Genomic DNA, 24,055 nt, shown 5'->3' with positions numbered 1-24,055 from the left:
TTATCGGTTTCTTTCAAAGAAGTCTTATTTATAATAAGAAAGATTAGAACAGCAGGAAATCAAAAGTCGCTGTGTTATAAACTAGGCGGTCACACAACTAGTTCCTTATGCCTTGTCAAGTATGGCTCAGGTTCCAATTCAGTTACCTCGTCATGTACAAAGGTATTAACTTAGAATTAAAACTACAAAAAGACTCAGGGTGCCTGGGTGGCTCAGTCGGTTAAGCGGTTGACTTCGGCTCAGGTCATGATCTCAAGGTTTGTGGCTTTGAGACCCGCGTCGGGCTCTGTGCCGACAGCTCAGAGCCCAGAGCCTGCTTCGGATTCTGTGTCTCCGTCTCTCTCTGCCCCTCCCTTGCTTGTGCTCTGTCTCTCTGTCTCTTAAAAATAAATAAACGTTAAAAAAAATTTTTTTAATAAAAAAAAAAAACTACAGAGACTTTTCTTTTATAAAGTGTTCTTATTAACTATTCAGATTCTTTGGTTTCTGGTCAAGAATGAACTTATAATGTGAGGGCTAAAACCATAACATTTCAGGAAGAAAGCCTCAAATTTGGGAGGGCAAGGGTTTCCTGGCTAAGATGCAAAAAGCATGAGTATAAAAGAAAAAAAGGATCAATTGAACTTCATCGAAATAAAAAAAAATTCTGCTCATCAAAAGCCACAAAAATGGGACGGCAAGCCACAGACTGGAAGAAAATATTTATGATGCAATGTATCTAAATATTCAGAATAAACTTAAAAACTCCTCAAATGCAAAAAGAAAACAACAAGCCAAATTTTAAAATGGGCAAAGGATTCGAACAGATACTTCTAAAAGATAGACAAATAGCTAATACACATATGAAAATATACTCACATCATTACACATGAGGAAAATGCAAAGTGAAATCCATAATGAGAAGCCACTACATACTCAAGAGAATGGCTAAAATTAAAAAGGGTACCTAGGCGTGCCTGGCTGGCTCAGTCAGTAGAGCATGCGACTCTTGATCTCAGGATCGTGAGTTCAAGCCCCATGTTAGGTGTGGAGCCTAGTTAAAAGTAAATAAAAAACAATGGGGCGCCTGGGTGGCTCAGTCGGTTAAGCGTCCGACTTCGGCTCAGTTCATGATCTCGCGGTCTGTGAGTTCGAGCCCCGTGTCGGACTCTGTGCTGACAGCTCAGAGCCTGGAGCCTGCTTCAGATTCTGGGTCTCCCTCCCTCTCGGCCGCTTCCCCACTCTCACTTTATCTCACTATGTCTCTCAAAAATAAATAAATGTAATAAAAAAATTAAAAAATAAAGACCGTCTTTAAAAAGAAAGAAAGAAAGAAAGAAAAGAAAATGGATAAACAAATTGTGGTATAGTTAAAAAAAAAAAAAAAAGGAATGCCACACAGCAGTAAAATGGAAATAACTACTGATACCTGCAGGGATCACGATAAATTTCAAAAACATTATTTCAAAATTTCAAAAAAACTAAAGAAGCCATACACTAAAGAATTCAACAGTGTGTCTCACTCCATTTACATGAAGTTCAAGGACAAGCAATGCTACCACATTAGTCAGCATAATCGTTCTCTTCAGAAGGAGTGGAGGCGACAGAAAGACTAGAAAGGGGAACAAGGTAATTCTCTGGCGGGGTGGAATTGTTTTATATCTTGCTCTGAGCTGTGGTAACCTGGATGTGTGCATGCGTAAAAAACGATCGAGATGTGTATTTACGTGCTTGCATATTTTACTGCATTTAATTATAGCTCCATAAAAAGTAATGGAAACAAATTCAAGTATGCTATAACTACCTCCGTTATGGACTTGACCTTTGGAAGTCAGCCCTTCCACTATTTCCTCTTCCAAATGTGTGTTATAGACCCTCCTACTCAGCGGTGCTTGGACCCCACAGACTCAATGCACTGTTAGGAATTCACCCCCTCCCCCCGGTTATTCTTTTCTTCTCTCTTTTCCCTCAACATGGCCACACATTATTCCTGCTATGACTTACTTGCTTTCTGTGTCTCTGAAGAAGTCTACCTTACGGCACCTTGCCCACACGACAGTACACATTTCAATCAACAGGCACCCTTCATATATTATTTCCCTAACAGGATTATTATGTAAAATCCCTAGTATTGTATCTGTCGAATAACTGACTTTATATACGTCCCCTTCTTACTTCGAACTTTTCTGTCTTTTCATGTTCTTCTAAGATGCACCTATTTTAAAGCATATCAGAATTCAGAAACACAATATTATATTTCCAAATAGTTAAAATCCCACATTCACGTTTCAAGAATAGCACCAACATACCACGCATTATTTGCCAAGCTCTCTCTCTCTCTACATACCCCATAGACACCCATGTAATCCTTAAAACAACCAATATTATTATCCCCAATTCATAGATGAGAAAGTTAAGGTACTTGTGCAATTAAGAAATTTGCACAAGTCTAGACGACTAATAAGCGTTTGAGCCATGATGTACACAACTCCAGCATATTACTTCCAACGATTCACCCAAACCATACAATTCAACTATTGGGAACAAGGGATACTCTTTCACACCTACAAAGCAAAGGCTACGTTTCTTTAAACCATGACTTTAAAATCACAAGTTGTCAGAGAAAGTTCTGAATTTCTCATTACAGCCTGAAAAAAGCTTTAACTGGATTTTTGAATAACAGAAATGTACAATCACAGGGCAGTGCTATTTTAAAAACTACTTGGTTGAGACATCTATTGTCAAGCAATGGATACCCGTATGTATTCACTGATATGCTTAGAACAAAAACTTCAAGTCAATGGCTCCATTTACTGAATGTCAGGGGGTCACAACTCACACTAATTATGATTTCCAATTTTATTCTCTATTTTTTTGTCAGCTCAGAACCCATGGTCACTGACATGTTCTTCATTCCATCTCTCATTCCTTTGTTCATTCTTTTGTTCACTCACGCAGCAAATAGTGTCTATTAATCCAGGCATTCAACACATATTCATTAAGTACCAACTTCAGGTATAAACACAGGCAGAAGAGACATTATATAACTTATAAGGCAAATTGCTTCCATAAATATACCGGTTACGGAGTATTGCAGCAACTGATTCCCCTCTATGAAGATGATCCATCATCTCTAAAACTGGGATAATGACCTGTTCAGGAGGAAAAGAAGTCAATATTTACTATAAAAATCAATACTAAAATTTTCAAATTATTCTATCTATGTAATACGTGACACATTTTGTGACCGAAAGACAAAAATGTACGTCCATGTTCCTGACGTCCATATTCTAGCTTATGAAAATTAAGAAAATGAAGAACGTTAAAGGAATTGAATCTGCAATTGTTAAATTATCTTCAAAATTCCAGAGTGGCTCATTAGACAGTATCGACTACATTTCTGGTGAAATCATTAGAATAACAACCAGGTACACAGGAAGTTCGATTAACTCTAAGGAGACCTGAGATCCTGCATGAAGTTGGGGGAGACCAGAGAAGTTAGAGGTGAAGAGTGGAGGCCAACATTTGCCAAGGAGATACACAGCCCTACATCCCACGTTACCAAGAGCACACAAAGTCTCAAAAGCCCGTAAGCAGGGCCCACAATTTTAGAAGTGGTTGGTCAGAATTAAAGCTAGAAAGGTATAATAAGATTTTGAAAGCTTCAAAATACAGAAAAGGTAACAGGGGGGTTGTTTTCTTGATCTGGACTGAATTTTTATTTCGGTGGTGGTTTTTTAATGGAAAAAGAGCAGGTGGGGTTACAGCAAACTAAGTCTAATATACTGTTTCTAGTAAATGTGAATGCTTTGCATGGGAGATGTAGAGTATATTTCACGTGCTCTATTGATTTCAAATATATTGGGAAGCAGGAATGTATATTTTAGCTAAAGGTTTCTTGTTGATAAAATCAATTTACTGCACTGGGGAGATAAAAATGTAGACTATGCAATTTAGTTTGTTTATATAATTGTTTGTAATGAAGCTATGTAAAGACCTAAAATAATTAAGCTAGAGAAAAAGGTTCTCTTCATTGTTTCCTGCCTTCTATTTCTTGGGTCTTCATAATTCTAAAAAAAAAAAAAAATCAAATGGCAATATAGCATTTATATTTATTTACACAATCATATTTTCTATTATTACAAGAAACTGAGTAGCCTCAATGAAAAAAAGTTTTAAGCATCTCAAAACCAACTGACCTTTGACTTACCTTTTCCAAAAATGTTGAAGCGGTGAGAGAATTTTGAGGTGTTGAGAAACTTTTTTACGTTTTAGTTTAGAAAGAGACCATGCAAGCAGGGGAAGAGGGGCAGAGGGAGAGAGAGGGGGGGATTTCAAGCAGGTTTCACGCCCTGCACGGAGTCCAACGTGGGGCTCAATCCCACGACCCTGGGATCACGCATGGCCTGAGCGGAAACCAAGAGTCAGACGCTCGACTGCCTGAGCTACCCAGGCGCCCCAGAGCTGTTGAGAAATTTTAATTGTTTTTTTTTTTTAGGCTCTACAACTGTTGTTTTAGAAGGTGTGCCAAGAGGTAAACAGCCACAGCTAGATTGTTCTTAGGAATCTGGCAATGTGAAAATAAATAATTCATGTCCCTTTTCATCAACTACATCTAGAGTGGAACATATAGGTCCCCAGAATGAGGTATTCGAACTTTCACTCGATCCCACGGTTTCAATGAATCCACCGGCTGCACTATATCTCAGAGTCTGGGGCTTTCCCATCCAAAGCCTCCAGATAATAAACCTCTGGTTTCCCAAGGCACAGAGTAGTGGATGTCGTCGGGACATGGAACTCCACCCACTTACTATAAAGACTTTCAAAGAACAGCCCACATTTTCAATCTCAAGATTTATTCCTGCCTTCTGCAGACCAGATGCCTCTGAGTCTGGAAACATGAGGAGTTCTATGGGAAGAATATGTTGGTTTCTCCCAAAAGTTCGTGTCAGAAGAGATTCTGAAGTTGTAACTTCCTTTGACCAGGTAAAAGATTAGTTTAAACTACACAATTGTCAATGTTTCCACTCCTGTTCTTTGTCCTTTTGAATTTTTCCATTTCTTCAGTCTCGCGTTAGTGAACTTAGGAAGGGAGAGGAAGTAAACAATGTAAACAGTGATCCATTTATGCAAGATTTAACTAACACTAGCTGTTTTCAATCAAGGAATCTGTATGACCAAATATATATATTAGAAAATTAACACTGCTGGGGTGCCTGGGCGGTTCAGTCAGTCAAGCATCTCACTCTTGATTTCGGCTCAGGTCATGATCTCACGATCGTGAGATCGAGCCCTGCACTGGGCTCTGTGCTGAGTATGGAGCCTGCCTGGGATTCTCTCTCTCCCTCTCTCTTTTCCCCTCCCCCTATTTGTGCTCTCTCTCTCAAAAGAAATAAATAAACATTAAAAGAAAAGTTAACACTACTTGCAATGTGGGGGTAGATCAGAGAGAGAGAGAGAAACTACAAGTTTCCAGAGACTAGTTCAGAAACTACTAGACCAGTTCGGAAACCACTCCCATAGTCAAAGCATGAATTAAGAGCACAGAGAAGAGCTATGGGGATCACCAGGGAAAACCAGGACTCGGGACTCACAGATTTTAAAGGGATAAGGTGACAGCAAAGACAAAATCTATTTAAGTAACTGGGGAAATGGTAATGACATCAAGCGAGGCAGGGTAGGGCAAAAAAGGAAAAATACCGCAAGGAAGGAGAACAATGGTTTGGTGTAGACACACCGAAGTACTCTAGGGCACACCAGATAGCACCAAACAGACAACTGAAGACAGAAAGCGTCTAAACCTTGATTTAGATCGGAAGTAGAAATGAAAATACAAGGATATGCAGCCAGTTAAGAGCTGGAGTAATGAAATTGGGAAATATTCCTCAGAAGCGCCTTCGCCATGAGAAAGGGTAATCCCCCAAACACTGTTGTGCAAGGAACCACGGAAGATAAGCTGGCAGAGAGAGAGAGAAAATAGGTAGGAGGGAAACTAAGAGAAATGTGCGATTAAAGCTAAGGAAGGAGGCGGGTTCCGAAGAATAGTGGCTGGAGGGGATTCGACGGTTTCAAGTTCTGCCCAGAACGAGTGAGCTACCAGCTAACTGATTCGACAGCTATAAAGTCAGTGATTACCTTTTTTTTCAAGAGTAGTTTGAACACAGGTGGGGAGAACCACACTGCAGTGGTTTGAAAAATACGACAAACATGAACAGGGGCACCTGGTTGGCTCAGTCAGAAGAGCATGCGACCCTTGATCTAAGGGGTCGTGAGCTCGAGTCCACATTGGGTGTAGAGATTACTAAAAAACAATAATAATAACGAACTTAAAAAAAAAAACCAACACAAAATAAATTCTTTCAAGAACTCGCAAGGAACTCAAATTCGTCCAGGAATTACTCGATGGTAATGACAGCCGTCGAGCAAGCAAGGCGAAAGAAAGGATGAAATAAGCAGGGAACAATCGGGGAGCCATTTAGAAAAATAACTAAGTTTATCCTACTGCACATCACATTAGGGCATCCTAAATAAATGCCAGATAGATCAAAGGGATAAAATGAAACTCTGAAACAGTACCAAAGAGAATCCAAGTGAAATTACTTATAATCACGCAGTAGAGAAGGTAAGCAGGACCCCAAGTCGAGGAACCATAAAAGAAAAAAAGCCGTTAAGTGTAATTATACAAAAAAATTAGAACTCTGTGCTTTAAAAAATATCACAAGGCCAAATGGCATTTGATGAACTAGGAAAGACACATTCACCACGCACACATGAGAGACAACAAAGGGCTAATGATTTTAGCTTACACACACACACACACACACACAATCAATAAAAACAGTAAGACATTATAGTCATATAAATACAATGTGCACGTAAAAAATGCAATTAAAAACATACAATTTGAAGCGAGGCATTGGTTCCCCTATGAAATTCACACACACACACATGTACAAAGTCTGTTTATGTCCATTATTGGTGAGAGGGAATAGAAGTTTGGGAGGAATGTTCACTTGCCATTCTATACTTTTCTGTTCAACTTGTTTCGAAATAGAAAAATAAAGAGGAGCCAGCAAAAGAAATAAGGAGGTGTGGCCACGAGGTAGAGGAAAGGAAGGTGTGGTAACCTAGACGGTTAAATCAAGTGTAATATAAAGAAAGAAGTGATCGAGTGTGTCAGATACTGCTGAGAGGTGAAGTGAGGAACTGAGAAATTACAACACGATTTGGTAACATGGAGGTCACCGGACACCTTGATAAGAGTGGTTTACATGGAACGGTGGAGAAAATGGCTGATTAGCATGGGTTCAAGAGAGAATGAAAGAGAGGAAACGAGTACATGAAACTCTTGCAGACTTGAACTTTAATAAGGAGCAAAAAAAAATAGGTGGTAGTTGCAGGGGCGATATAGGGTGGAGGTAGATGTTTTGTTCTGTTTTACTCATTTATTCACTCATTCATTCATTTTTAAGTAGGCTTCGTGCCCAGTGTGGAGCCAACGTGGGGCTTGACCTCACAGCCTTGAGATCAAGACCTGAGGTGAGATCAAGAGTTGGATGCTTAATCAACTGAACCACCGAGGAGCTCCTGTTTTATTTTGTTTTGCTAATGGGGGATACTAGGGCAGGTAAAACCGAAAAGCATGCCATTACACAAAAATGTAAACTGAAGAAGTACAATATTATGTTATAAATTTCAAAAGCATGTAAGACAATACGTGTGTGGATTCATATATGGATATACACATACACACATATGAATACAGAAAAAGCATTAAAATATTCATGGGGATGATAATCCCCCAATTTGGGATAGTGTTACCTCAGGAGAGAAAAGGGGAGAAATGCAATTGAGGAGGGACAGACTATCTAGTTGTGTTCAAGGGACAAGGTAGCCCTGTTCCTCGGCTATTTTAACTCCTCCCCGAGGAGAGAGAGGCTAAAAGCTTCACCTGTATTTAACACTTTAATAGGTATCTGAAAAAAAAGATGGCAAAATGTTAAGCTATCACAGCTAAGTGGTGGGCATATGAGGGCTCGTTATACTGGTCTCTGTACTTTTCTGTATGTTTGAAATATTTTCATAAAAGGAAACAAAACAGCGTAGTACATGAAAGCGGGGACCATGTGGATGAGCAGACAAGATATGACATATAAAGGCCCGCAGATATAGATGGACAGAATGCTTCCAAAGATTAAGGAAAAAGACAGGACAACAACAGACGCAGACATGCATTATAATGAAAAAGACACACGTCTCCACAGTCATGACATTCTCATGAATACAAGGAAAACTGATCATGACGCAGAGCACACACCTGACAAAGACATAATTGTGGTTTTGCCCTTAGAATGTTCTACTTAGTGCACCAGAAATGAAACAGATAAGACTGTTTTGGATTGTTGCAATAACTTGCATCAGTTCAACCAATTTTACTCTGAAGCGTTTAAGTGATTCACAAGGCTAATATTTCACACAAACCTATCATATGTTTAGATGATATTTCAAACAGAGATCTCCAGTTTTGGACTTAGCATTTAATTAAAATCCACTGTCTCACTCTTTCCCACTCTGCCCAAGAGCCAATAGCTTTAAAAATAATGAGATTTGAGGGGCACCTGGGTGGCTCAGTCGGTTGAGCATCCAGCTTCAGCTCAGGTCATGATCTAACGGTTCGTGAGTTCGAGCCCCGCATCGGGCTCTGTGCTGACAGCGTGGAGCCTGGAGCCTGCTTCGGATTCTGTGCCCTCTCTGTACCCCTTCCCCACTCATGCTCTGTCTCTCAAAGATGAATAAACATTAAAGAAAAAATTTTTTAATTAAAAAAATAAAAATAAAAAAATAATGAGATTTGAGAAATGTCTAACCAATCTTACACCATGAAAGGTAAACACTGCTGATGAATTAACCTTATGTTACAGAAAACAAACCCAGAGTGTCTAGGATCATCTGCCTTCGAATAAAATTTTGTTAAGCACACTGATAAGAAAAGCGGACAGAAAAGATCAGTGAAAAGTGTAATACACTACAAAATTGAAAAAGGGCACCGTGTAGAAAAACTATGCATAATGGTACTTCTCTCAAACAAGCAGTACAAATTCAAAATCACCTTGAAATTGCAAAGAGTGGCGTTTAAGAAATAGAATTGTATTCTCTGGGACAAGTTTTAAAAATGTCACGGTGTGTTAGACTATCAAATCTTTCAGCTTTCACAGAGGAAAGACACCACACTCGCCTCCCACCCATGGCACTGAAGACGCCCTCCTACCCTAAAGACGTCAGTCCTAGATGTTGAGCTGGGTGGTGATTTTTCCCCCCTTGAGTAAATCTAGAACTGGAGCGGATTGTGTAGGATGCTCCCACATATGCACCCATAAGAACATCTGCAACACTAAAAATAATAAAGGTTGTGCCGTCTTAAAGGTTGCAGCTGTACTAGATTTCAGAACATTTATGCGAGTGATCAGCTTGCCTGCTTTCCTCCTTATCAGCATTTTTGTGCTGTAACGAGGGGGTCCAGAGAGGTAGAACAGCTAGTTGTTGGCCTAAACTCCTACCAAGAAGACTCGATCCCTCATGTCCCAGAAGTTTCTCCCTTTCCCCTGGCCGCATGCCAGGATGCACTGTCCTTGACAGTTTCAGTTTTCTTCCAAAAGTCACTGAGGCGATCTGCCCACGGACCACCATGTGGTCATTACCATTACAGCTTACAGCATGCAGTTCCACTGCCTCTTACAACAGTACCACTCTTCCCCACCCCCTTTTTTTTAACGTCTGTTTATTATTTTTGAGAGACAGAGACAGAGCATGTGCGGGAGAGGGGCAGAGAGAGGGGGAGACACAGACACTGAAGTAGCTCCAGGCTCTGAGCTGTCAGCACAGAGCTGGACACGGGGCTCGATCCCATGAACCGTGAGATCATGACCTGAGCTGAAGTCAGATGCTCAACCGATGGAACCACCCAGGCGCCCCTCTATCTGGTTTTTCTAATAGTGGTTGCCCTCTTGTAACAAGGGCTAAACTTTCTCTAATGGATGTTTAAAGGTCAACTGCCAAGCTTTAGCTGTCTTCATCTCCTTCAGTGTTACAGTGTTATAACTCTTATCTACCGGAGTGACACTGTCATGTTTCATATTGAATCATACCTCTCTCTGCTACCCACCAAAATCCTTACCCTAAATTATACACTCAGTCTCCCTCAATCTCCCTGTCACTAAGGTTTCGTTTCCCCCGTTCATCTGGTCAGGGAAAAGTGCATTTCTCACCATTCCTGTCTACAGTCTTACTTTTGGAAGTTAGCAATCTGTCTCAGCCTCTTCAGTCAAAGTCCATTCTACATAATTCATTAAGCACTGTTACACAAACATCCTGCAAGAAAAAAAAGAAATGAGAAAAGAAAATATGGTCAAAGGGCACCTGGGTGGCTCAGTCGGTTAAGCGTCTGACTTCGGCTCAGGTCATGATCTCGCGGTTCTTGAGTTCGAGCCCCGCGTCGGGCTCTGTGCTGACAGCTCGGAGCCTGGAGCCTGCTTCGGATTCTGTGTCTCCGTCTCTCTCTACCCCTTCCCTGTTCACTCAGGCTCGCTCTCTCTCTCTCTCTCTCTCAAAAATAAACATTTAAAAATTAAAAACCAAAAAAAAAAAGAAAATATGGGCAAGAAAAAATAAAAATCATTATTTACATCAGTGGTCCACAAACTTTGAGTATGTAGCAGAATCCTCTAGAAAGCGAGATAAACCGAGATTGCTGGGCCTCACCCCCAGCATCCAGCGTTTCTCATTCAGTTGATGTGGGATAGGTCTAGAGAATTTTTCTTTTCTTTTTTTTTTAAATATTTTATTTTAAGTAATCTCTACACCCAATGTGGGGCTCAAACTTACAACCCCGAGATCAAGAGTTGCATGCCCTACTGACGGAGCCAACTGGGTGCTCCAAGAATTTGCTTTTCAAAGAAGTTCACAAGGGCTGTTCCTGCTGGGAGACCACAGATCACACTTTAAGAATTAATGACTGACAGATAACATCGTTTTTATAGAGAGCTTAGAAGAATCAACTGGAAAACTAATACAGTAAAATGCCCACTACAGCAAAATCAGCCCCATAAAGACAAAGATGTCTTCTCTTCCAACAAAATTTGTAAACTACCTAGGAATGAGCTTAAAAAAGAAACCCGGAAGACTTACAAACAATAAAATTTTACTGGTTTGTAAAACCATAAAGGACACGAATAAATGGATACAGGGAGAAATACATACAAATATCGAATAGAAAAACTCAACATCACAAAGATGCGAAGTTCCCTCAAAATTCATATAGAAATTCAACACAATTCCTATTGGCAAAGGGTCCTAAGTTCTTTTTGGCGGGAAGAGGATGGCTATTTTGTATGTTGAATCCTCAGTTCATTGGAAAAAGAAAATCACCCAAAATGTTTTAAAACAGAAAAATAAGGGACGACGCAACCTTTCACAGTCGATAGTACAATGTACTGTAAAGTTACGGTAACTATAACCGTGTGGTACCAGTATGGGGACAGAGGGATCCATAGAATAAAGTCCCCAAACAGATCCAAGTGCTTATGGTTCCTAGCTATGTGGAGAAAGTGGTACTCAGGTTGGGTAACAAAAAATGGTGAATCTCTCAATAAAGAGGTTTGGGGAAACTGGCTAAGTTAGGGAAAAAACTGAAATCCCATCTACACCATACAGATACATCCCACAGATGGAATAAATAACTGAGCGTGAAAAACTAAAACTGTAACGGTAGAAGATAAAAAAGAATATATATTTTTAAAGAGGCAAAAATAAAATCTTTCTGAGGGCCAACACAAAACGCAGAAGCCGTAAAGAATATGAAAATGGTGGGGCGCCTGGGTGGCTCAGTTGGTTCAGCGTAGGACTTTGGCTCAGGTCATGATCTCGTGGTCTGTGAGTCTGAGCCCCGTGTCGGGCTCTGTGCTGCCAGCTCAGAGCCTGGAGCCTGCTCCGGATTCTGTGCGCCCCCGTCTCTCTGCCCCTCCCCCACTTGTGCTCTGTCTCGCTCTCTCAAAAATAAATAAATGTTAAAAAAAAAATAGTTTGTCAATTTGTTAGTAAAAAGGAAGAAAGGTTACAATTCTCTAGGGTACGACTGCGCCCCGAACATACGGACAAGCGACAGCAGCAGGTGGGGGGATGAGGAGGAAACCTGCAACACGTAACCGGCAGAAGGTTAGTGTTCATAATATGTAAAGTATTCCCCAAAATCAATAATAAAGCTGTGTCAACCAGGAGGCAAGTTTCTGAAGAGGCCTTTCACCGAAAAAGAACCACAACAGGAAGAGTAAGCAAAAGCAAAGGGGTTTGAGCTCAGTCGCGTGGGTTTGTATGCGTGGGTAAAACTGGGAGAAAAGCCCCAGCCGTTTTAAGGGCGCATACATTGCACAACCTACTGCTCTTTTCCACACTGTCACCTTCAAAAGATAGTGGGACATCTCTCAGGGCCTATTTACCATGGGAAGTCCTATATCTCCCTCTAAAAACCGCAAACAAGGGAAAGACAATGAGAGAGAAAGAAGGCTTATGAGAAATTCAGAAACGAAGTCTATACCAAAATTCAGGAAAGAGAAAAAAAATTACCGTGCATTTTACTGGAGAAGGAAACTAAGCGGGAATCGTCTATTAAAGCTTCCAATTGGGGGTGAGTTTAAACAAGCAGGTGAAGGTGGTTGTTTTTTTTCCCCAATTGCACGTTAGCAGGCCATAATTCAATTTGTCCTCAATGTTCCAAAGGGTAAAATTCTTAAGTGGTTTTATATTACAGTAATCATCTTACCAGAAAGCTGTTTATCCAAGCAAAATGAGATTCACAAGCGATCTTAAAACAAAAATGCTTGTATCTCCAAGGTAATAGAATAATCAAGTTCCAAGTGACTGCTGAAAAATCGAGATGCAACACAGGGATTTTATTACATTATATTTTTCTGGTATTATAAAAGTAAAGATTGAATCATTTAACTGTCTTTGCACGAGAGATCCGTAAGCTGATGGATTCTGGTTTTCAAATCAATCTATAGCTGAAATCTAAAGTCCATGCTTTAAATGCTGAGCAGCGTCTAAACAGTAGCAAAAAGAAATAAAAGTATTTCTTTCACAGTGATAAATTCCATATGGTGTTTCTTTAAAAAGAAAAAGTATTAATCATTCCTCAAAATAACTTAGGTGAATATGAGGAGAATCCTGACTATATTTTGAATAAAATTTTTATGGGAAAATTTTGAAAAATTCACACAGATGAGATTAGTCGATGTATATTATGTGTGTGTATATATATATATATGTATATACATATATATACATAATATACATTTATATATTATATACAAGATATTATATATAATACTTATTATTCTGACCAAGAAGAATATATTGGGTTCTACTCACATGATTAGCTATTAATATTGAATTAAGAACCCTCTTTAACTAAGATCCACTCTAATTTATAGACCACAATCTCAGAAAACAAATGGAGTATTTGATAGTAATCTGCCTTCCTAAAGGTTTCCCCTATTGTTCAACATTAAATTAAAAATACAAAGAATTTCCTTTTAAAAATATACAATACTATTTAAAAAATTTTTTTTAATGTTTATTTATTTTTGAGAGAGGGAGGGGCAGAGAGGGAGGGAGACACAGAATCCGGAGCAGGCTCCAGGCTCTGAGCTGTCAGCACAGAGCCCGGCGCGGGGCTCAAACTCATGAACCATGAGATCGTGACCTGAGCCGAAGTAGGATGTCAACCCACTGAGCCACCCAGGAGCCCCTAAGATACAATACTACTTAACATCCCATTCATTCATAATCAAAACGAGTCAATTAAATGAAAAACAACAATAAAAACCTGGCCTGATCACAATTAGTGTAGTCCATTCACTCGTGTTGTACCTCTTTTTAGTAAGTAACCTTCAACTATGGTAATAATTGGTCAGTGACAATTCACTAATTCGAGCTCAATAAAAAGCCAATGTTTCCGATTAAGAGCTTTGCAACATACACGTCTCCACTTTATTAATTGGGCCACTCAACGTTTACTGTGCAAGGGACCCGAGGGAGTGCAGGAGGCAGGTCTGGATAGAGAATAGTTCTCCTGGGTCCATAACAGGTACGTTTATCAAATGTGACAACACGAAAGAAGGCAGGAAGAGAAGGGCAGGCAGCTCTATCATTTGGACAATCTTATATGTCCACGGTGGAAATTGTATTGTGGGGTTTAATTGGGTCCATCGTTCACTGATGAGTCAAAAATTTAAAGTAGGAATCATTTGTGATTTGCCTTACCATCTGATCTACAGCCAAAGCTTTTTCTTTGTGCACTGGCCTACTGATTGAATCTTGACGTTTTCTTTCATAAATTAAGCTCACCATTACAATCAAATGCATGAATGGTGATTTATAGAATTGTTTTGTTTTCTTTAAAACAGGAAGAGAATATAAAGCACCTTGCACAGCAATATGAATCCAGAATCCTTAATGGTTTTTACAATTTCCCCCAAATTAAAAAAAAAAAATTTTTTTAACTACACTCTACACCACACATGGGGCTCGAACTCATGCCATGCTCTACTGACTGAGGCAGCAGGCACCATCACCCCCAATCTTAAAATGGCAGGTGCGGGGACGCCTGGGTGGCTCAGTCAGTTAAGCGTCTGACTTTGGCTCAGGTCGTGATCTCATGGTTCATGAGTTTAAGCCCCGCGTCGGGCTCTGTGCTGACAGCTCATAGCCTGAAACCAGCTCCAGATTCTGTGTGTGTGTCTCTCTCTGCCCCATCCCCTGCTTGCTCTCTCTCTCAAAAATAAATAAACGTTAAAAAAAAAAATTAAAATAGCAAGTGCAGGGGCGCCTGGGTGGCTCAGTCACTTAAGCGTCCGACTTCAGCTCAGGTCATGATCTCATGGTTCGTGAGTTCGAGCCCCACATCGGGCTCTCTGCTGTCAGCACAGAACCCGCTTTGGATCTTCTATCCCTCTCTCTCTCTCTGCCCCTCCCCTACTTCTACTCTCTCTCTCTCTGTCTCTCTCAAAATAAACACATAAACTTAGAAAACAATTTTTTACTCAAAAATAAATAAATAAATAAATAAATAAATAAAATGGCAGGTGCAGGACTGAGGTGAATGGCGTTACACCTCAGGCTCTAAATTTTAAGAGGGTCCCCAAAACTCAATATTCAAATAAATACTCATTGAAAGCTAGTTTACAAATGCAACCCACAACTACCATTATACTTAATAATGAAAGACTGAATGCTACCCTCTAATCTCAGGAACAAGACAAGGATATTCAACAACGTGCTAGAAGCAGTAGCCAAGGAATCAGTCAAGGAGAAGAAATGACTGGCATCTCATTGGAAAGGAGGTAACAAAACTACCTCTATTGGCAGATGACTTGAACTTGCATAAAGAAAATCCTAAGGAATGAAGTAAAAGACTACTAGAATTAATAAATGAGTTCAGCCAGGTTATAAGATACGTCAATATACCCAAATCAATTGCATTTCTATACGTTTGCAATAAACGAAATGAAAATGGAATTAAGAAAACAATTTCAATAATCACAGCATGAGAAAGAATAAAATACTTTGGAATAAATTTCACAGAAAGTACAAAATAGATACTCTCAGAACAAAACGTTGCTAAAAAAAATTAATAATATCTAAATAAATGGGAAAACATGATTAACCTAATATTGTTAAGATGCCAACGCTCCCCAAACCGATCTGAAGATTCAACATAATCCCTATCAGAATCTCACTAACTTTTTTGTAGAAACACTCTAGCTGATGGTAAAATTAAGGACAGTATCTCCAACAAACAACACTGGGCACAACTGGACAGCATATGCCAAATAATGAAGTTGGACCTTTCATTTCAAACCATACACAAAAATTAACTAAAATGGGGTGTCTGAGTGGCTCAGTCGGTTGAGCATCTGACCTCAGGTCATGATCTCATGGTTTGTGGGTTCGAGCCCCATGTTAGGCTCGCTGCAGTCAGTGAAGAGCCTGCTTCAGATCCTCGGTCTCCCTCTCTCTCTGCCCTTCCTCTGCTCGCATGTGCTCTCTCTCACGCTCTCTCTCTCAAAAGTAAATGAACATTAAAAAAAAATTAAAATGGGTCAACCTCTTCATGTTAGCGCTAACAGGAAAAAATTCACAGAAGAAAACATAGAGGTAAATTGCTATGCTCTCAGATTTGGTAAAGGATTCTTAAATATGACATCAAAGCAGAAGAAAATGAAGATAATTGAGCTTCATCAAGATAAAAAATTTTTGACTGTGAGGAACATGGAGTAGGAGGTTCATGAGCTCATCTCTTCCCATAGACATACTAAAGCTACAACTACATACAATAAAACGCACTTTAAAAATGACCTAAACAGGGGCACCTGGGTGGCTCACTTGATTGACGGTCCAACTCTTGATTTTGGCTCAGGTCATGATCCGAGGGTCGTGGGATCAAGCCCTGTGTCAGGCTCTGCACTAAGTATAAAGCCTGCTTGGGATTCTCCCTCTCTCTCCCTCTGCCCCTCTCCCCAACTTGCTCTCTCTCTCTCTCTCTCTCTCTCTCTCAAAAAATCAAATCAAATCAAATCAAATACCTAGGAATAAATTTAACCCTGGAGGTGAAAGGCCTGTACTCTGAAAACTCTAAGACAACAATGAAAGAAACTAGAGACGACACAAATAAATGGAAAGATATACCTTGGTCATGGATTAGAAGAATTAATATTTTTAAATGTCCATACTACACAAAACAATCTACAGATTCAATGCAAAAATCTATCAAAATACCAATTGTATTTTCTCCAGAACCAGAAGAAATAAACCTAAAATTCATACAGAACCACAAAAGATCCTAAATAGCCAAAGCAAATTTGAAAAAGAAGAACAAAGCTGGAAGTATCACAACCCCAAATTTCAAACTACATTACAAAGCTACAGTAAGCAAAACAACATGGTACTGGCCAAAAAAAAAAAAAAAGAACACATATATCAGTGAAACAGAAGACAGAGCCCAGGAATAAATCCATGCTTCTATGATCAATTAATCAATGAGAAAGAAGGCAAGCATATACAACGGGAAACAGATGGTCTCTTTAACAAATGGTGTTGGAAAAACCGGACAGCTACATGCAACAGAATGAAACTGGACCACTTTCTTATACCACATACAAAAATAAACTCAAAATGGGCTAAGGATCTAAATGTGAGACCTGCAACCATAAAAGTCTTAAAAGAAAATATAGGTAGTAAACTCTTGGACATCTGTCTTAGCAATATTTTTATGGATCTATCTCCTCAGATGAGGGAAGCAAAAGCAAAAATAACTGGGACTACATCAAACTAAAAAGCTTTTGTCCAGCAAAGGAAGCCATCAATGAAATGAAAAGACAACCTAGTGAATGGGAACAGATATTTGCAAATGATATATCCAATAAGGGATTCATATCCAAAATATATTTTTAAAACTCTAACAACTCAACACCAAAACAGACAAGCAAGCTAATTAAAAATGAGCAGATGACCTGAAGAGACATTTTTCCAAAGACATCCAGCTGGCCAACAGACACGTGAAAAGATGCTCGACATCACTATCAGGGAAATGCAAATCAAAACCACAGTGAGGGGCACCTAGGTAGCTCAACTGAACATCTGAGTCCTGGTTTCCACTCAGGTCATGATCCCAGGGTTGTGGGATCAAGTCCTGTGTCAGTGTGGAGCCTGCTTAAGATCCTCTGTCTCGGGGCGCCTGGGTGGCTCAGTCGGTTGAGCGTCCGATTTTGGCTCAGGTCGTGATCTCTCAGTCTGTGAGTTCGAGCCCCGCGTCAGGCTCTGTGCTGACAGCTCGGAGTCTGGAGCCTGCTTCAAATTCTGTGTCTCCCTCTCTCTCTGCCACTCTCCCACTTATGCTCTGTCTCTCTCTCTCTCTATATATATATATCAAAAATAAATAAAAACATAAAAAAAATCCTCTGTCTCTCTCTCTCTCTCTCTCTCTCCATCCCTGCCCCCCACCCCTCTCCTCCAATCGCCCTCTCTCTGAAAAAAAAACCAAGATAGGACAAAAGCCATAATGAGACATCACCTGACACCAGTAGTTAGAACGGCTAAAATAAAAAGGACAAGAATAACAAGTGTTGACGAGGATGTGGAGAAGAAGGAACCCTCGCGCACTGTTGGTGGGAACGCAAACTGGTGCAGCCACTGTAGAAAACAGTATGAAGGTTCCTCAAAAAATTGAAAACAGAAATACCGTATGATCCATTTAATTTACTTCTGGGTATTTCCCCAAAGAAAACAAAAACACTAATTCAAACTGATATATGTGCTCCTTTGATTATCGCTGCCTTTTTTACAACAGCCAAGACGTGGAAGTAACTTAAGCGTCCTTCAACAGACGAATGGATAAAGAAGATGTGGCATATAAATATACAATGGAATATTACTCAACCATAAAAAATGAAACCTTGCTATTCACAACAGCAGGGATGGGCCTAGAGCATATGATGCTAAGTTAAATAAGTCAGACAGACAAATACCATATAATTTCACTTACATGCAAAATCTAAAACAAACAAACAAAACAAAATAGAAACAGACTTATAAATATAGAGAACTGGGGGGTTGCCAGAGGGGAGGGGGGGGGATGGGTCAAACAGGTGAAGGGGATTAAGAGGCACAAACTCCCAGTTATAAAATAAATAAGTCATGGGAAGAAAAAGTACAGCATAGAGAATGTCATCAGTAACATTGTAATAACTTTGTAAGGTGACAGATGGTAACTACCCCTATGGTGGGGAGCATGTGTTAATGTAGATAATTGTCAAATCGCTAAATTATACACCTGAAACTAACATAATATTGTATGTCAACTATACTTCAATTAAAAATTTTTAAAAAATAGGGGCGCCTGGGTGGCTCAGTCGGTTAAGCGGCTGACTTCGGCTCAGGTCATGATCTCACCGCTCGTGAGTTCGAGCCCCGTGTCGGGCTCTGTGCTGACAGCTCAGAGCCTGGAGCCTATTTCAGATTCTGTGTCTCCCTCTCTCTCTCTCTGACCCTCTCCCGTTCATGCTCTGTCTCTCTCTGTCTCAAAAAATAAATAAACGTTAAAAAAAAAATTTTTTTTTTTTAAATAAATAAAGGGGCTGGCTCGGTCAGTGGAGCATGTGACTCTTGATCTCAAGATTGTGAGTTCAAGCCCCACACCAGGTGTAGAAATTGCTTAAAAAAAATAATCTTTCAAAAAACTCAATCAATAAAAAGTTTTGAAGCTTCAGGCTTGCTGCCTAGAGAAAAGAGAAAACCCGGAGATGGAGTGGGTCAAAGACGCACCCTGGAGCCTCTCCAAAGTGCAGGCATGAACAAAGCTCCTGGGCCTGGAGGGAAGAAGGAGGGGGCCCAGCTGCTGGTTAGCCCCCTGCACTCCCCCCCTCCATGGGATGCCTGAGTACTGCGCTCTGTCCCGCTCCATAAATCAAATAAACGAATAGATGTTTTCAAAATGAGAAAAGGAAAAGAAACTGAAAGGCAAAAAGACAACCTCCAGAATGGGAGAAAAGATTTGCAACTCACCAGTCTGATGAGGAATATCCAGAACTCCAACTTAACAACAAAAAACCCAATTAAAAAAATGCACAAAGAACCTGAATGGCTACTCGCTCCAAAGAAGACATACAAATGACCAAGAACACATGAAAAGATGCTTGACATCACTCATCATCAGCAAAATGTAGATCAAATTCATACTGAGATACTACTTCACACCCATCAGGAAGGCTATTATGAAAAACCAAACAAAACCAGTAGTAACAAATGTTGGCAGGTGTATGGAGACATTGGAGGCCTTGTGCATTACTGGTGGGAAGAGAAAATGGCGCAGCTACTGGGAAATAAGACTTTGGCAGTTCCACGGCGCCTGGGGGGCTCAGTTAAGCGTCCGCCTTCAGCTCAGGTCATGATCTCACGGTCCGTGGGTTTGAGCCCCACATCGGGCTCTGTGCTGACAGATCAGAGTCTGGAGCCTGCTTCCGATTCTGTGTCTCCCTCTCTCTCTCTCTGCCCCTCCCCCCCCCCCCCCCCCCCCGCACACACTGTCTTTCTCTCTCAAAACAAAATAAAGACATAAAAAGTTAAAAAAAAAAAGTTTGGCACTTCTTGAATACATTGAACATAGGACTACCACACGACCTGCACATGGACCCCTAGAAATATACCCAGAAGATTTGAAAACAGAGGAGTGAACAAAAACTCACTCGTGCATGTAAGCGGCACCATTCACAGGAGCCCAAACTGGAAACAACCCCAATGGTCACCAGTGGGTGAATGAAGAAAGAAAATGTACTATACCTATATGAGGGGACATCATTCAGCCACAAAAAGGAACAAAGTGCTGATTCATGCCACAACATGGATGACCACCGATAACATGACGCTAACCAAAAGAAGCCAATCAAAAAACGTAACGTATTGTAGGACTCCATTCATATACAATGCCCAGAAGACGGAAATCTACAAAGATAGGAAGTACATTAGTAGTTGCTTGGTGCTGGATGAACTGGGGGCCGGGGGGTGGTATCTAAAAAGGGCAGGGGGGCTATTTTTCTGGTGATAAAAATATATCAAAGTGGATTATGGTAACAGTTGTATCTGTGAATATACTAAAAATTATGGAACTGCACATTTGAAATGGATGAATCCTACGGTACGTGAATAAAATCTCAACAAACCTGTTTTTTAAAACGTCTAAGTGAATCCGGAAAACCCACGATAACCAAAAGATGAGCATTTTAAAGAAAGACAGCACTGGTATTACTGATCTTTCCTATTGCCTCAGACTCCAGTATGGCTCGGCAGGTACTACGCTGTTTCACCCACACTCAGCGGCCGCTCCTTCAATTTTCGGCATTTATTTTTTAACTTTTATTATTTTTTTTTGTAATCTGCAGCGTTTAAATGGGCCCTTGAAATTTACGTAGTCATTGCAATACATTCCCTTTTGTTTGCTTAGAAACAACTCGCTTTTCACACTTGCCTATGATTGGTGTGTGTACTACTGAAATAATGCAATCACAGTTACCAGTACAAATGGTATAAGGAGGTCTGGTGTTAAGCCACTGATGCCATAGGCAAGTTCAATGGAAACCGGAAGGACAACTAGAGAAGAGACCTCTAGTCAAGAGAAGGCAGTGTATCATGGCTTCAATTAATAGGACTCAAAGGCTACTGACTTGTTAAACGGGGTTTCTAATGCACTTGGTTTGGAACAGAGTTACCAGGTAAAATGGAGAACATCCAGTTCAATTCAAACGTCAGATAAACAGCAAATACATTTTTAGTATAAGGATGTCTCCAATACTGCCCGGAACTTCCTTATACTAAAAAAGTTAGTTGTTATTCATCTAAAACTTGAATCAAACTGGGCAGCCTATATTTCTATTTGCTAAATCTGGCAACCCTACTTTGAGGAAATTGCTTGTAGGGCAAACCACGGGTACTGAAAACAGCTGGCAAGAGTGGCTGAGAATTTGGGAGTCTGCCCCGTGAAGTGCAGCTTCACAAGTTCCTAAATAAGAGTGAAGGAAGGAAGATCATTTGACAACACAAGATTTGTTTTGCTAAATACTTTTACTACTTATAGCATTTCCAACCACTATTCCATCTACCCCCAGCAGACTAGAAAACAAAATTTGTATGATTATTTACATATTTACCTTCAAAAACACATAAACATAAAAACTTTTTCTGATATTTTCAATTAAAATATTTCTCCCCTCTTTCCCGAAATGTGTATTATTAACAACAAAAGGTGGGCTTTAAGGCTTTCATTTGGATTAGTGTTTACAAGAAAAAGAGGGGCTCCTGGGTGGCTCAGTCGGTTACGCGTCCGACTCTAGATCTCAGTTTCAAGTCTTGATCTCAGGGTCGTGAGTTCAAGCCCCGCATTGGGCTCTGCACTGGGCATGAAGCCTATTTTTTAAAAAAATAGTAATAAAATAAAAGAGAAAGAAACAAGTTCAATTGCAAGTATCCAGAACACCAAGGCTTACACTTGGAACTTCCTTGCCCCTTCAAGGTTCAGGACTCCTTTTCTCTCTAGACCGCAGGAGGATGGCCAGCAGTCCAGCTGAGAAGCCCCGCGGCCCCTGCCCAGAGGCCCAACTTCCCATCAGCAGGGCACTTGCATTTAATCCTCTCTGCTTTACCGAGGACAAAAAGTTTGCTTAAAAAAGCTTTTACCAAAGTAGTTAGAAGTCATGAGAGAGAAAAAGAGGCTGAAAGAAGGGGGAAAAAAAAAACCAAGGCATTTTTAACGTTTATTTATTTTTGAGACAGAGAGAGACAGAGAATGAACGGGGGAGGGGCAGAGAGAGAGGGAGACACAGAATCGGAAGCAGGCTCCAGGCTCTGAGCCATCAGCCCAGAGCCTGATGCGGGGCTCGAACCCACAGACCGCGAGATCGTGACCTGAGCTGAAGTCGGACGCTTAACCGACTAAGCCACCCAGGCGCCCCCCAAGGCATTTTTAAACATTTTCTTCTCACAATAGATATGAGAAGGGGGGAATACAACAAAAGGCCATGTAAATATGTTGTCTTTAATAAGTTCATATCAGTCTTAGATTTTTTAATCTCCATGGCATCTTATTGCATCAGAGAGGGACAAGCTATGGCCAGTAATACATGAGGAAATTGCATACAAATCTCGAACACATCATCTGCTAACACCATGACCTACATTACCACGAAAAGTCCAATCATACAGGCGTTAACTCACTGGCCAGTACTCCACGTCTCCATTATCAGACTACACAAGATGTCCTTAAGCTTCATTTAGGGTCTAACTTAAGATCTTATTATATACACAAGGATATTCGTTGCAGTACTATCTGCAAAAGCAGAAACAGTCCAAATATCTGTCAACAGGGGACTGGTTGAATAGACCACAGTATACATACACAACATGGAGCCCGACACGGGGCTTGAACTCACGAGTGAGATCATGACCTGAGCCAAAGTTGGACACTTAACCGACGGAGCCCCCCAGGCTCTACCTGCCAGAATATATTCTTATTGGGGGGTGGGGGGAGAGGGGAAGTTCATAGTGTATACAATGTGCTACTGTTTATTTAAGAAGGGGGGAGGGATGGTTACCTAGAGGAGGAGAGAAAGACAGTAATTGGACTTCTTTTACTATGTCTTCCTTTGTATTGACTTTCAAACTGTGTAAATACTCTACCTAATTCAAAAATAAAATGACATGTGGGGCACCTGGGCGGCTCAGTTGGTCAAGCATCTGACTCTTGATTTCGGCTCAGGTCATGATCTCACAGTTTGTGAGTTCGAGCCCCAAGTCAGACTCTGCTCTGACAGCACAGGGCCTGCTTGGGATTCTCTCTCTCCCTCTTTCTCTCTGCCCTTCCCCTGCTCATGCTCGCTCACGCTGTCTCTCTCAGAATAAATAAATAGGGGCGCCTGGGTGGCTCAGTTGGTTAAGCGGCCGACTTCGGCTCAGGTCGTGATCTCACAGTTCATGAGTTCAAGCCCTGCATCAGGCTCTGTGCTGACAGCTCGGAGCCTGGAGCCTGCTTCAGATTCTGAGTCTCCCTCTCTCTCTGCCCCTCCCCTACTCACACTCTGTCTCTCCCTCTCTCAAAAATAAATAAACATTAAAAAAATTAAAAAATAAAATAAATTTAAAAATAAAACACCATTTAACTATATATTTCTGGTGGCCTATACCTTAAGGACAAAAAAACCTGCCCATGAGCACATACACACACATAAATTGTAAACTGCTTCCCATAATCACATCGTTGATGGTTGTGTCGGTATTGTTATTCTGAGGCTATTTAGCATGTATAGTGGAATAAACAAAATAATTATGTAGGTGTCACTGAAATTTTGGATTTGCTGAAAGGGGATAAAGATGTTATATCAATAAGGTTAAAGTTACAATCCCATAGCCTTACATCTAAATTGGCATCATCAGAAGGAATACATGATACAGTTTATCTTACAGGAAAATTGTAGCTGTA

At 40.4% G+C, this 24,055-nt stretch overlaps 1 protein-coding gene across 4 annotated transcripts in view; it reads right to left on the bottom strand.

The window, feature by feature from the left end:
- KLHL13 (kelch like family member 13) overlaps nucleotides 1-24,055 on the bottom strand; it is a 201,572-nt gene that overhangs the window by 118,208 nt on the left and 59,309 nt on the right. For 3 of the 4 annotated variants that reach the window (XM_081793530.1, XM_081793531.1, XM_081793532.1), the window contains one exon: nucleotides 3,058-3,131. The exons of the other annotated variant lie outside the window; for it this stretch is intronic. In XM_081793530.1, the coding sequence (XP_081649656.1) occupies nucleotides 3,058-3,110 (53 nt within the window). In that variant the 5' untranslated portion in view covers nucleotides 3,111-3,131. Of the gene's footprint in view, nucleotides 1-3,057; nucleotides 3,132-24,055 lie in introns of those variants that run through there. 4 annotated transcript variants of the gene reach the window in all.

This window comes from Panthera onca, chromosome X, assembly GCF_046562875.1.
Source record: "Panthera onca isolate mPanOnc1 chromosome X, mPanOnc1 haplotype 2, whole genome shotgun sequence".
In the NCBI taxonomy this organism is placed as follows: Eukaryota; Metazoa; Chordata; class Mammalia; order Carnivora; family Felidae; genus Panthera; species Panthera onca.
The sequence above is the reverse complement of the archived record's forward strand: the minus strand, read 5'-3'. Positions and strand labels throughout refer to the sequence as shown.